The 14344-nt window shown below is 44.7% G+C and overlaps 1 protein-coding gene across 3 annotated transcripts in view; it reads right to left on the bottom strand.

Moving 5' to 3' along the window:
• Positions 1–12617, bottom strand: part of dusp8a (dual specificity phosphatase 8a) — a 46291-nt gene extending 33674 nt beyond the window's left edge. Inside the window, exons 1-2 of one of the 3 annotated variants that reach the window (XM_030095565.1) lie at positions 12300–12617; positions 4741–5133 (exon numbers count right to left, since the gene is read on the bottom strand). In XM_030095565.1, coding sequence (XP_029951425.1) covers positions 4741–4977 — 237 coding nt within the window. In that variant the 5' untranslated portion in view covers positions 4978–5133; positions 12300–12617. Of the gene's footprint in view, positions 1–4740; positions 5134–12004; positions 12117–12299 lie in introns of those variants that run through there. The other 2 variants (XM_030095566.1, XM_030095564.1) reach the window with 2 other exon arrangements.
• Between the last annotated feature and the right edge of the window lie 1727 nt (positions 12618–14344).

Below are 14344 nucleotides of genomic sequence, written 5' to 3'. Positions count from 1 at the left end.
AAGGAAAGGGTCCACAAAGTGAGTCATCCACTGGGTTTGTGGCTCTGGTGCCCCTGCAGACGACACATGACACAATTTTGTCTTTTCTTTGAAGTGAACTAATTACTGTAATTACTGGAATCTTCTGCACACACAATGAAGCCATAATGAAAAATGTTCAGCGTTTGCCGTAGCGTTTTAGACCATTTAAAAAAACAGATATTCCACTACTGAGCCATTCGTGGGAAACACGTGCCCTTCTTCCTCTGAATTATCCTTGGATTTCCCACTGTGTGTCATTTCAGCCTCACTCTCTTCCTCTCCGTAACAGATGGTGCGTCATCAGTAGAATTGATGGAGATCTTCTCCATTGCATAAATGCATTAGCCGATCACGGGCCGTCTCTCCCCGCATGCAGCGGGGCACTCAGCCAATCCCACCAATTAAGATCAGAGACAAGATCACAGGCCCATCGCCTGGCCGGCTTTATTGCTACATGGTCGTTACGCTGGACAACAATCACCGGGCGACTGTTCATTATCATGTCTAATATGCTGCTGTCAAAACACATGAAAGCAAGCTAGAGGGTAATTACAGGTGCAGCAAGAAATGAGGGAGCTTAATATATCATGTGATTTAAAAAAAACAAGAACAAACTGACATTTCAATCCATAAAATTTCTTCCTGTTGCAGATTTTAAACTGCAGCAGTCACAAATAAAGTACACCCCACTTGTTAAATCCAGATGTGGAACTGATTCAAAACTGAAGAGGCTAAAGTGTTTAATTTTCTCAGTCTGAGTACAGATCGCACACTGACTTCATACACACTGTGAATCATGCATCCATCTTTCCACAACTTTATGAAACAGAGTTGCAAGAGCTAATCCCAGCTGACAGTTGGTGATTCCGTGGTTGCCCAACAGAGAAAGACACGCAATGTCAATGTCACACAAAAGGTACAGGCCAGAAAATGTGAATCAGTCATGTCACTTTGTTGCCTGATACTTTCATCTGGGTCAGTGTGCCAGTCCGAAATGCAAATTCATATCTAAACATGAGGCTTTGTTTGTGTTCTCTGCTACAGGAAAAAACTGGAAACACGCTTGCGGCTATAAATATTTAAGTTCCCCCTCATCGCAGCATGTGACGGTTTCTAAGACAAAATTGACTCTATGAGTCGGCCATTCATCCCGTTTCAGGCCTCCACGCCTGCATCCAGGAGCACCGGTGCTTCCCCGCACTGCTGAAAACCTCTGGTCCATCTGCCGGGGCTGCCTGGCCGGCTGGCCGCGTCGCAGCGGCGGGGATTAGCCGGGCTTAAGCCAAGGAACCAGCCGCCTGGCCTGCAGTCTGTCGGGAAAAGCAGGAGGAAGCCCTGGTCCCCACTAAGCCCGTGCCATCCTGTCCCAGCAGAGGTCCTTCGCCACATAACCCCGTGCATCCAGCTCGCTCTGACCCACATTAATAGAGTGCATTAATAAAGAGATCGTGAAGGGAAGGGATGCGAGCGGTAGAAGAAAGAAGACACCATTTTGATTGCTGCTGCGCTGGTCAGGGATGTTCATTCAGCTCAGTTCACCGAGGCTTCTATGAACCAGGGTGAGTGCAGCGCCTTGGGGGATGCAGGCTATTAGTTCTCAATGGGATGTGAGGCGGGAGGCAACCGGGGAGGAGGCGGAGGCAGCAGCTCATCCATGAATACGCTCAATGCTGCTCTCCTGCTTCCTGCATTCACTTCCCCGACAAAGAGCCACAATGGTGTCCTTTGCTGTCTTGGCTGGCCGAGGCGGCTCCCGGCGATGCTCGGAGCCGTGCGGGGGGTAAGGGAGGGAGGCGTGTGTGTGTGTGTGTGTGTGTGTGTGTGTGTGTGTGTGTGTGTGTGTGTGTGTGTGTGTGTGTGTGTGTGTGTGTGGGTTTAGTTGGAAGCTGGCTTTAACGCCATACAGCCAGTCTGCACGTGCCCAGCCCGCGGCCTGCCAGTGGCCGCACAAAAGGGATGATGTCATGCTCAGCCAATAACAAAAGAGTCTGGGTCCGTCAGGCCCTCCTCTCTCACCCGGCTAGTTCCAGCTTTATCCAGCCTAGCATTAATCACAAGCCTTATCCTCTTTGCCCGGGGTGGGGAATGGATAATAACAAACCAGCCGTGGGGCAACGCTAGATAGAGAGAGGGAAACTGAAGAGGCTGCCGCTGGTGGGAAGCCGCAATCTACAGTGACGGGAGACAGACGGGCAGACAGGACTGTCATGAGCCCGAAAGTGAGAGAAATCAGGAGGAAGCATGGCTCCGCGGGGCGCCACAGCGTGAGATCTGCCAAAGCGGCAGGCCCCACGCCGAGCCGAGCCCAACAGAGCCGGCACAGAAACAACCTCCAGCGTGTAGCATTGACTGAAATAATGAAACTCACACCGACTCCTCTCCAGCATCACTGCGCTGGAGTGGTGAGAATTTCCCATCATATCGAGGTTGTTTGTTGTCTTTCAATCTAAATCCGTAGCAAGAGTAGGTCAAGCATCACGCTTCAGTTGAGATGAGTCAAACGTTGTTCCACGCTGGCCTTAAGACCACAGGAGAACTCGCGCCGAAGAAAGAGGCGTTATATAAACTCCGTGCGCCATTAATAATGGTAAATTTTAGGTGAGAAGAAAAGCATGTGGGTTTGACTGCCTCAAGCCACTGCAATAAATTGTTGTAACAGAGAGTCAGTGTGGAAGAGGAAGTCCGCAGGGACTCTCAACCAGTCTACCAGATGCTATTAGCTCCAGCAAGAGAAACAGTCGTCCACAGTTCTGTCTTTGACTCCGTGGAAAGTGTCAGTCAGATTCATGAGTGAAAAAAAAAAAAGAAATTACTTTCACATTACATTTCTTTTGTTATTCAGTTTTATAGTTGTGCACTACTGGGAAATACAGTCGACTTTACAGCTGCAACTTTAGGAGAGATAAGGTATAAAATAGAAGTAGGTCCTAAATCAATCACATGAAAGACAGGTACGACTCCTGGCAACCAGGAAGTACAGCAACAAAAACAACAATGGCATATCATGGACTGAATGCTGCCCTGAGTCACGCCTAAGAAAACAGCTTCAGTCACCTGTCAAATGTCATCGGCTGCTGGGAATCAGTCTTTTAACGCGCTGGGCGTAGCATTTCTGCAAGTTAAATAAATACTAAAAATAGCTCTCGGAGTTAAAGGACAGGAACGTCATCTGCCACGGCCTCGTCTTCATTCAATCACGTTAAACTGTTGCATGTTATACTACACACCCAGAACCAAGACCAAGGTATGAAGCGCATGCCAACACACACGAAAACAATAAATAAATTAACCTCGCTCCCCCTGCCCCCCGCTCAGGTTTCCCCTCCCAGAGTTCCTTCAGTTTCACACAAGGACTAAAAATATAGGAGTCAGCATGCCACGAGCGGCCGGGCCATGGAAAAAAGGCTGTCATATTCGGAGGAGAAGTCATGGAAAACGGGAGGATCCGATTTCAGGGCCACTGATAAGCAACAAACCTACAGTACACCCGCATGCCCGCCAAATATAGCCGCCGCTGGCGAGGCGCAGGCTCGGGCTCGCACAGGGGAGGCCGATCCAGAACCTCCGTGAACACAGGTCAGGCAGTTGGCGATAATCTGAAAAAGCTATCGAGCTGCTTGAAAGTCAGAGTTACTGTACAAGGACACTTCAGCATGGCGACAAGCTGCTGAGACGGGAACCTGAACCTGAGACCCGGGATTCAGAGAAAGATTAGAACCGTAAAGTAAATACACGCCTGTGAGAAAGATGACAAGGGAAAACTGACCGCTGGTCTTCGAGCAACAGATGCAAAGCTGAAAAAAAAAAAAAGCATCAACATATTTTGTGCTGGTTCATCTTCATTGATTTATTCAATTATTTATGTTGTCCCCTGTCCTTTGTTTTGCTGACTTCTGCCAATCCACTGAACTGGAAATGGATCATTTTAACACCTCATCCTGGCTGTAACAGACATATGAAAGAAATTCATTATAATACAAAATGTTAATTATATATTGTTAAAGCTTCTAATAGTAGTTTTTCTAATTGATCAAAGGTGCCTCAATTTACCAATCAGCAGCTTTCAAACTTGTGTTTGAGAGAACTGTGAAAACCTTTTATGGTTTTATTTGAGTTATACGCCAAAATACTGAACTGGTAACAATCAAGTGTTTTGTCTTCAATGGTGAGGTTGAAACCAGACACAACAGGAGTGTCAAACATAAGGTCCGTGGGCCAAAACCGGTCAAGAAGAAGCTCCAACATGGCCCGTCAAATGATCAATTTAACTGTCTGAAGTTTCAGGAAAGAACAGATTTTTTTTTTTTCATTTAGAGAAACAACAAAACACAGAGACCAAAAACTAGCATGCGCCTCAAACCCATGCTGTCGGGGAGAGTTTGTGAAAACACCCATAATGCAACACTTATAGGAGAAGAAGTTTTTTTTTTTTTTTTTTTTTTTTTTTTGACATTTCAATGTATTCTGCATCAGAAAACTGGCTTTATGTTGAGACTATTGCAATTTTCCATCGCAATTGCTTTCAAAAATAGAGACATTTATAACAAAAACTCTAAACTTAAAGGTTAATAAAGCACTTTTTTCGAAGTGCACACCACTCAAGATGATCTGGCCATGAACTAAAACGTGTCTGACACCACTGGTCTTCATGGACAGCCTGGCCAGTGTTTCCAGTCCCTGGAATCGCCTCATATTTCCCAAAGGAAGACGGGAACTGACCTTCACTTTGCCGTTGGGTTGCAGCAGCTCGGTGACGGACACTTTGTCCTGCTGCAGGCGCCTCTTCACCAGCTTCGAGCAGCAGACGTTGATCGCACCTTGCACGTGCGACGCGTTGTACTCGGAAAACGTCCTGCTGTCGATCACCAGCAGGCGGCCGGTTCCCCTCTGGATCAGGCTCGCCAGGCGCTTGATGTCCATGGCGCTTCGCTTGTTTGGTCCTTTTTCCCCTGCCATGATGGAGGAGAGGGTTGATCGGCAACTCCGGGGCAAAGACTTGGGAGTAGTAGAGGGATGGAGGGCAGATGAAAGAGGGGCAGGTCGAGGAAGAGATGGGGAGGAGGAGGTGAAGAGGTCAGTGGAGGAGGGCTACCGCTGAGAGATCCATGGTGCCTAAACAGAGAGGAAGATAGGAAAAAAATGGAAAAAAAATAAGCCCCATGCACAGTAAAAGTGAAAAAGCTTTTGTGTTTGTTTGCTGTTGAAAAATGTGCAAATAAACTGAAAATAGCAATGAAAATCAAACAGCTACGAGCTGCTTGGCAGCACAACGTTCAGCATTTTAGATTGATGTTATTATTGTCCGGAATGAAATTTCAGACTCTTTGTGTCAGGCCTGGGATGCTGATGCTCATCCTGAGCCGCACACCAGTCATGCCAGCGCAACAAACAAAATCACTCCAGTCCCAACGGCTGCAAGGTGACAGTGACGGATCCATCACGCATAAATTTCCCCACACCTGAACTCAGTGCATGGGGTATTTTTGTGCCTTTGTAACATCTCCTACTGGAAGACTTTGAGCATTAAAAGTATCCACGCTTCAAAACGCAAATGTAAAAGTTATTTAAAGACCAAAAAAACCCAATCGGATCATCTGCCAGGATTTATCAGTCAGGAGATCTAAAGGAATATCACACAACCAAACACAAAGCCGAGGCTTAAATTAGACTCAACAATAAAACACAGGTGTGTGTGTGTGTGTGTGTCTGTGCGTGCGTGCGTGTCTGGGTGTGCATGTGGGAGGGCTGCTGGTTGTTGATCGAGGGTCTCTGGTGCGGGAGCTCATGAAACAGGAAACTGAGGGCGTGAGATAAATTAAGCCAGGGGAATTCAGGGAGCAGGTCTGGACACAGGCAACGGGCCTGTGTGACATCCTGTGGGAGTGTGTGTGTGTGTGTGTGTGTGTGTGTCTGTGTTAGGGACTGTCCATAAACTTGATGAACTGCCTCCTACTATCTATCACTTCTAATCACTCTGATCCCTTCACTACTCACATTCACTGCACCACTTGTGCATTTAACATGAGACATACACACACACTCTCGCAGTCATTTATCAGGCCTGGGAGATCGGCTATGTGTGTGTGTGTGTGTGTGAGAAACGTTGTTGTGTGTATAGGTGACCACACATGGCTGCAGTGTCATTTGTTTCAGTTAGCATACAGTTTCTTGAATCTTCGTATCGGTTCGGGATCGTTTCCTTGGTCAACCAGGTGTCGCTTGACAAGTGAGAAGGTCAGAGTGTGAATGCCGCCATGTTGTTTTATTCATCCACAGGCACGTGGTGTCATGAAAAATGAATAGGCCCCTCTCATTTACCCCAAAGCCTAAATGGAGGTTTAGAGCGCGGCTGAAAAGGGAGAGTACGAGAGACAGAGGTGTAGAAACAGATAGTGGAGGGAGATAAAAGTAGACAAACACAAAAGGCTTTGGCATCAATTGTGGAAACATACCACCGAAAGCCGCCAGGGATATAGAGTTTATTATTGAATGACTGTTTGAGAAGTGATTACATGTCCTGAGTGTATTATTCAGCTTCGTAAATAAACACTACGTGACAAAAGGTAAATTGTAATAGGAGGGTTGAATATCTGTTTACAATAAAATGTGAACTGTTTTGGTAGACAAATCATTAATTAAGATGGGACATTTGAAAAAGAAAAATGTAAGAGTTGGAGATTTTGGATCAAGCTGCCTTGACTGCTCCTGTAATAATGAAATAAAACTATTTCTGGCCTTTCGTTGATGACAAAACAACATGAACTCAAGTCTTTATCATCTTAAACATAAAGTAATCAACCAACCAACTGAGACAGTCAACAGTCGGTTGATTGTCTGATATTGAAAATCACACATGAACTTAGTTTCCCACAGAAATGAAACATGCAAAAAAGCAGAAGAATTAACTGTTTGGCTTTGTGAAGATATATACATTTTCCTCGCATACACTCTGCACCACAACAAAGAAATTCTTTAAAGTTTGAATTTAAAGGTTGTTATAGCACTACTTTACCTGTTTGGTCAATTCAAGATGAAACTGGACCGCAGGTGGCCCCTGAACTGAAATGTGTTTGATACCTCTGCGATAGAAATAAAACTTATATGAAGAAAAAAGTAGAGCAGCAGCAGAGAATGTGGGCGAGAACACAGAGGAGAGAGGAGCCGTGGATGAGAAAACTGCCCTCTTGATCAGTGCTTTCCTGGGAAGAAATCCAGGCCGCTCCGCTCTGCAACCCCTCACCTGCGTTCTGACATCAGTACCGCCAAGGCAGGGCAGGAGAGAGCGCGCAGGGAGAACTGAGCTGAGGGATGAGGCGGCGAACGACCCAGCCAGGATCTCTCCAGCCTAGCAACCCAGCCATCTCAAGGTGAGGGAGGTGAAGAGGAAGAGGGACTGCTTTAGAATGAACTTCACATCCGACGCGTCACACGAGCTGCCGTGCAATTTATGAGAGCGAAGAAGTCCTTGCGTGGATTAATTGCATTCACCAAATAATGATTTCCCATCGCTCAGACCTACGTTTGCTGCAGGCTGCAGGCCAAGATTGGACATGGACGCACACATGCCGTTACTGCCTGGCAACCTGCCTGATGCAAGCGCAGCAGCAGCCCAAGAACACGGAAAAACAAACCGAGATAGGCAGCAGCAACTGTCTGCACTGTAAACACAAATGAACACAAATGCTTCGATTCCTTTTCAGATTTTCTCATCTTATCTGATGCCACCGGGCAGATTTCTGCAATATGTCAGTATAATACACAGCGTGGTGACACACAGTGACGCTTTTCCTGTAATGTGCACCATAACACCCATTCAGCAGAAATAATAAGCCCCCGAAACGGCGCCTGCTACATCATGACCTGCCCCATCACCTGTTATACCGTACCTTATATGGCAGGGAGCCCTTCAGAGCAGCTTCCAGGGGCGTGAGTCTCTTCCTCTCTCTTTCTGTGTCCCTGCTGCTGAGCGCAGCATCTGACGCTGCATATGTCTAATGGCGACCGCTCTCCCACCCACCCAGAGTCTCGCACTTTTTTCCCTCTCCGAATCCCTCCTTCTCCTCTCTATCACTCTCTTCCTTGGTCTTGTGCAGCGAGCGGGGATGGGGAGGGCGCGAGTGAGCAGGTTTACATGTGTGGCAGCGGAGGGACGGGGGCTCTGCATCTTTCCACGCTTCTCATTCTACATCCACCATGCTTCAAGGACCCTGAGTCGACAAATGAGAAAAGTGCAACAAAGAATAAAGGCAACCCGAAATGACAATATAAAAAAAAAAAAAAAAACAGAATTGGAGAGCTAATAAAAGGCGGATCACAGACCTGAAGCCTGCTTACTCAGCACAACAACTGCTGCCCTACTGTATGCAAAAGCATCTTGCTCCCTGCATCTCACATCCAGGCAAAAGAAAGAAAGCAACACACACACACGCACACACACGCACACACACACCAACAACAAATAAGCTCCCCACACAGAAACAGGCTGCAGCCAGGAGCTTGCTGCGAAGCTCAGGCTGATCGAAGGAAAACAAGCAAAGAGGAGAGAAAAGCAGAGAGGCAGACGCACAGTGTTCAGGCCTGGAGCAGATTTGGTTGTTGCCATAGAAACAGCCCAGCTGGGGTGATAAGGGGGCAACGGGAGGGTGGTGGGATGCTGCCGCTGGTGCTGATGTGGGATAACCGTACAGGACGAGAAGGGATGCTACGTCTGAAAGTGGCACTTCCACTTCAAAAAGGCACACAGAGCATTGTAGCTTATTTAAAGTTATGGACGCTAGAAACGGTGAGATTTTACAGTGAGCTGCTCTGGGAGGCGGTGATTAAAATAAATCTGCTATTTTTATTCTGTTTGATGTTCTCTCTGACCCGCTCTGCTCCAGACTGAGACAGCAAATTCCAGCATCTCTTCATATTTGTTGGTTGAAAAACATCCATCTCGCCATCTCTTTTTCACAACTGTTGGCGAAGTGGAAATAAGTTCACGCGGTGAAATGACGCAGGCAGACGGGACGGTGCACATCATTAAAGTGGTAACAATGCGGCTGTACCTGATGACGGACTACAGGTGGGAGAACCTGATCGACTGGTTATATTTAGAGGATTTATGTAAGCACAGATAAGGAAATTTTCATTGGGGAATTTTCCAGCATATCAGCCATAGAACTGTTGCATATGTTGTTGGGATTAATCTCAAAAAAACATAATTTTAAATAAATCTGTTTTTGTTGGTGTTGTAACTAATGAAAATCTATTCAACAAATGAGTTCAAAGTCCGACTCGTCACTGTTTCAAAAGGAGGTTTTCTGTTCCACCATTTCCTGTTTGGTCATATGTGAAATGTTGCGTTTTTCTCTGTGAAAGTGCTTTGAAATGACTGTGTTGTATTTGACGCTATGGAAATTAATTCTAAATTAATTAAATTAAATCGTTCATCCAACAAAACTTGATGTCAAAAACAATTTGCCAGAACTACGGAGTAAAGAGCAAAGGTAATTTCCTCTTTTCCTCAATTAAAAAAAAACAAAAAAACACACAAATCATAAACTGACTTTACATGTTTTGTTTTGTTTAAACTGACGGTAAAAGACTGACAACAAAAACGGTTTCTTCCTGCCATAAAATAAAGATGAGGAAGTAACTTTATGTCATAAATGGGCCAATCTATGCAGTGCTATTCACACAAAGCCATGAGCTGGGCATGACGAGTCGGCTCAATAAAGCCATATCAGACATCAGAGAGAGGCAAACACAATGAGAGCAACTGGAGGGCGCCCAGCGGTGATGTAATGCCATCCAGGTTATTCATTAGCTCCCGTCATAACGTCACCTGTGGCCGCAGCCTTGAGTGGGCTGATATACAGCGAGCCCTCAGTTCTCTACAGTGACAGACATGACTTGTTTGTTTAGGCCTGAAACAATTACATCACTGCAGTACTCATGGCGTTTTACTCGAAGCCACACACTCCTCTCGTGAACCAAAACTGAGTGTCATCTGTGTCCGTTTATATCACTATGAAAAGCAGTAGCCCAGGCCAGCACCATCATCATGAAACTGTAGGAACACATGTGTGGAAAGACAGTTACCAGCCTATCAGTTCTGAAAATGACAAGAATGAAAAGTCATTTTTTATTAGCATTTAATAAATATTTGTTTTCACAAGAATTGACTGGGATATTAAAATGTCAGAAAACTTAGGCCTCATTAAAAAGGGTGTCCATTTGCAGGACAACACAGCTTGGGGTCACTGAAAACACAACTTTGAGAACGGCTCATAAGGTGGAACTTTTCAAAAACGCTGCGGCTCTGGCTCTGTCGCCAAGTTAACGGAGGAAAATGAGACTTTCTGAAAATTCCATATTCTCCCGGGGGTCACAGTAATAGCAATCCGATAGACATTTGTGTTCTGTCTATACAAATACCTGTATTATTACTGTTTATACAGCGTACAGTCTATTTGATTTCATGAAAAAAAGCACTGACTCATTTTCAGCGTTTTGAGCAGTTTTCACTGCTTTGACATATAAACGCAAAAGTTTTTTTCAAACATCAAATGCAAAAACAATGCATTTTTACTTTAAATATTGCCATGTAAACTGGTAAACTGAGGCCTCAAAATGGTTATTGCAAAACAGATTTGACAAACAGTCTGAATAAAAAGATATTTATATATATATATATATATATATATATATATATATATATATATATATATATATATATATAAAGTTTAATGCCGTCATACTCCTGGTAGGGCATACCTCATAACATCAGGCAGAGAAAACAAGCTGATAACATGATCCTCTGTAATGACCCGAAAGGGAGCAGCCAGAATAAACTCTCATTAGCTCTATGTGGGTGTGTAAATGTTCCTGATTCCTTATTCTAACAATAATGTCCTGATTCAGACAAAAACTTCTCTATCAGGGGTTGACACACTGCAACTGTTCTCAAGTATGGATGCACAGTTGCACAGTAAGCATGTTTATCACAATTAAATTAACAGAATTAAATGAACGACACACTTGAGAGGGATTAACATGCACAACATGAGTGTTGTTGTTATTGAGTACCCTGCCAACACCCCCCACCCACCCCAAAAAAATAAAAAATCAATTGCTGGTTGGCCCTGGTGGATCAGATCAGCACCACCATGCTGTAAACAACACATCAGGTAGGAAACCTTCTGGTGTCCTCTAATCAATAGCCTACTATCCCAGTGTGGCTGCTGCAGATTGCAGGGTCAGATAACAAACTGGGGCTCCTCCATAACAGTAATCATCAATGCTGATGACACCGGGAACTAAATATACTATCTGATAGCTGAAATGGTATTTATTTATAGACCCCATTCAAAAACTTACTAAACAGGACCATAAAAAAAAATTGAACTTTTCTTGTATAAAAAAAGTCAAATAAACGCAAAGCACAGAGTTCAGGACAGTGAAAAAACACAAACGTAGTTAAAAAAAAGAACCAAAACATTGTTTTAATAATATACACCACTGAATGAAATAATGAAAAGCGTCATCAGGGAGGAAAGAAATCACACAAAAACAATTCTCTTAAACATAGGTGAAAAATATGCTCAAATAAATGCCTGACACCAATTTTTAAAACGTGCACAGGTCACAGATTTTGCAGTTGAGACACGGGACGCACAAAGACCTTTAATGCTGCGATAATAACAATGATGGAGGGGGAGCAGCACTAGCGCACTATAATAAACCGACCTACATTGGAAATAAGAATAGACTGAAATGCGGACAGAGGCTAATGTAGAGAGGTGGAAAAAAAAAACCTTGCATAATTACATGGAGTGTTGTTAGTAAAAGGTGCAGCGGGCGCATTCTGCGTGGGGAACCTGTCCTGTGTTGTTATGACGCGCGGAAATGTCCGCATGCTAAAATGAAGCGCTCCTTTGATGAGACACGACCGCGAATACAAATAAAAAAAGAAGAAAATGTGTTAAAAAGCTCAACATACCTTCAAATGATCTTCCGGCGAACGGACAAATGTTTTAAAGAGTGGATAATTCAGCCCGTACGGGTTTAATTCCCATTATAAGACGTGCGCGCGCACTTGAAAGAGAGGAGGGGGCGCGCGCGCATCGACGGACTCGCCGCAACAGTGAAGCGGGGGCACGCGCACAGATATCACGCAGCTAACGTCAGCTAGCGCTGTTTGTAGCAACGCAGCTGATAAAGAAAAAGCCAGGACTGATCGATGATGGGAACACACACACTCACACGCACTCACACACAAACGCAGCAGCACTCACCTCCGGCTCCACGCCGCTGCAGTTCAGCTCTCCTCCATGTGTGAGCCGACAGCCGTGGTGCGTTCACGGGGCTGCGGGGCGCTGATTACCTGGCCCCTCACAGCTGAGACTGACAGCGCCGGGGACAAACCGGGCATGAAAGCAAGCGCAGTGTTTTTACCGGTACAGTCACACCGGGAGACGCAGTTAGCTTCTAGGCTAGGTAAGGGCTAAAGCTGTTAGTGTGTGTGTGTATGTGTGTGTGTGTGTGTGAGGAGGAGGAGGAGGGGAGGGGGGAGGTTAGGTACAGGAGGTGCACTTTAGCACTTTCATGAACTAAAACGATGAGGTCATGGTTCAGCAAGGAGGGGGAGGGGGAGCAGAAAACTGCGCGGTTGACGTCACCTCCAGCCAATCAGCGACGGCGGCTTTTGGGTAGGGTGACGTCAGCGTTATGATCCCTGGATTAAAGGGACAGTTCGGTCTTTTTAAAGGAGCCGCGTTCAATACAATACAAAACAAAACAGAACAACAACCACAAATCTTTTGTTGTATAGTAATCCATATAATATTTATATAAAAAATCAAAATATACACATTTATAGCAACAAAAATAATAAACGTGTTGATTAAATAATACAGATACTTCATTAATCTCATGGGGGAATTCTTAGCACTACTCTACATCTGATCTGTCAACCATGTTTTAATTTGGGGGGTGGGGGGGTAGTTATCCCAATTTCACCTCAACTGGGCTAGACCGAAATAGTGTCATAATAACCATTCATCAGTCCATCTTCTACACCACATAATCCTGTGCAGGGTCAAAGGGTGCTGGAGCTAATCCCAGTTTACTGTGGGTGAAAGCAGGATACATCCTGGACAGGTCACCAGACCATCACAGATCAAATACAGACAACCACACACACACACACTCATATTCAGACCTTGGGGCCGCTAAGAGTCACTCGTTAACCTTACATGCATGTTTTTTCGATTGTGGGAGGAAACTGTAGTACCTAATGCTGCTGTTATAAATATGCCAACAGATTACAACTGATGAACTGTATAAGACAACAGAGAATGAATATGTCTCTTGAAATTAAGAATCGTGGGCTGCGATGGCTTGGCAGTGTCTTAAGGAAGCCCAATGACAAGATTCAAACTGGAAGAAGGAAAAGAGACCAAAAACCACCTGGTGAAGGACTGTAATGAAATAGCTGGAAGAGACGGTGTGTCTTGGGGTGAAGCACAAGCCAGAGCTCAGGACAAGGTTGGATGGTGAAGTTGGCAGTTGAGTGAGAGTGAGTGAGTTCAGATATTTACATGAGTTTGACAGTTGTCTGAGTCAAAAGAGAGGTGCAGTGGGGCATTTGTGCCCTTGTGATAAAGCAAGTAAGCTTGTGTTTAGAAGTTCACGGGTTTTAATCCTATTGACCCTTGACCCCCAACAGCTCCCTATAGACAAAAGCACTTCCGCAGTTATGGGTCATGGCTGGGTCTTACTCTTCACCCAAGTAAAACAATCTAAGATGCACTGAACATATATGCTTCATCTCTTTAAATATAACCTGGGAAGTTTTTATAAATTACATACTGCAGTTTCCTTTCACAAAATGAATCAGTTCAATTATATTTTCATCATACCAGCCTAGTGATCATATTTACTGCACTAAGTTGTATTTTTTTCTGAATTTTGCACTGTGGTAATATTGAAATACAGCATATGGAAGAGCACACCATTGAAAACAAAACCTCTGACAGTCAGTGGAATGTGAAAGTATGATTACTATCACTATGTAAAAGTAGTTGCTTGTCTCGAATATTGATCTTTGATCTTTGCTCTTCAATCTGTTGGCCAGCCCTGGAAATTTACAAACATATAATGAAGACAAGTGGAGTTTCCAAAGGTCCATTTGCTCAATTCTTTCAAGTGAAAGTGCAAGACTTTCATTATGTTTTGAGTGCAGTTTACATGACAAAGGCACTCGGAGCCACTAACATCACAACTTCTCAAGGACAGCTCAAAGGCGGAACTTGCCAAAGACGCTCCGACTCCATTGTTG

Source organism: Salarias fasciatus, chromosome 7 (genome assembly GCF_902148845.1).
Source record: "Salarias fasciatus chromosome 7, fSalaFa1.1, whole genome shotgun sequence".
In the NCBI taxonomy this organism is placed as follows: domain Eukaryota; kingdom Metazoa; phylum Chordata; class Actinopteri; order Blenniiformes; family Blenniidae; genus Salarias; species Salarias fasciatus.
Note: the sequence above shows the minus strand (reverse complement) of the source record. Positions and strands in the feature narration are given on the sequence as shown.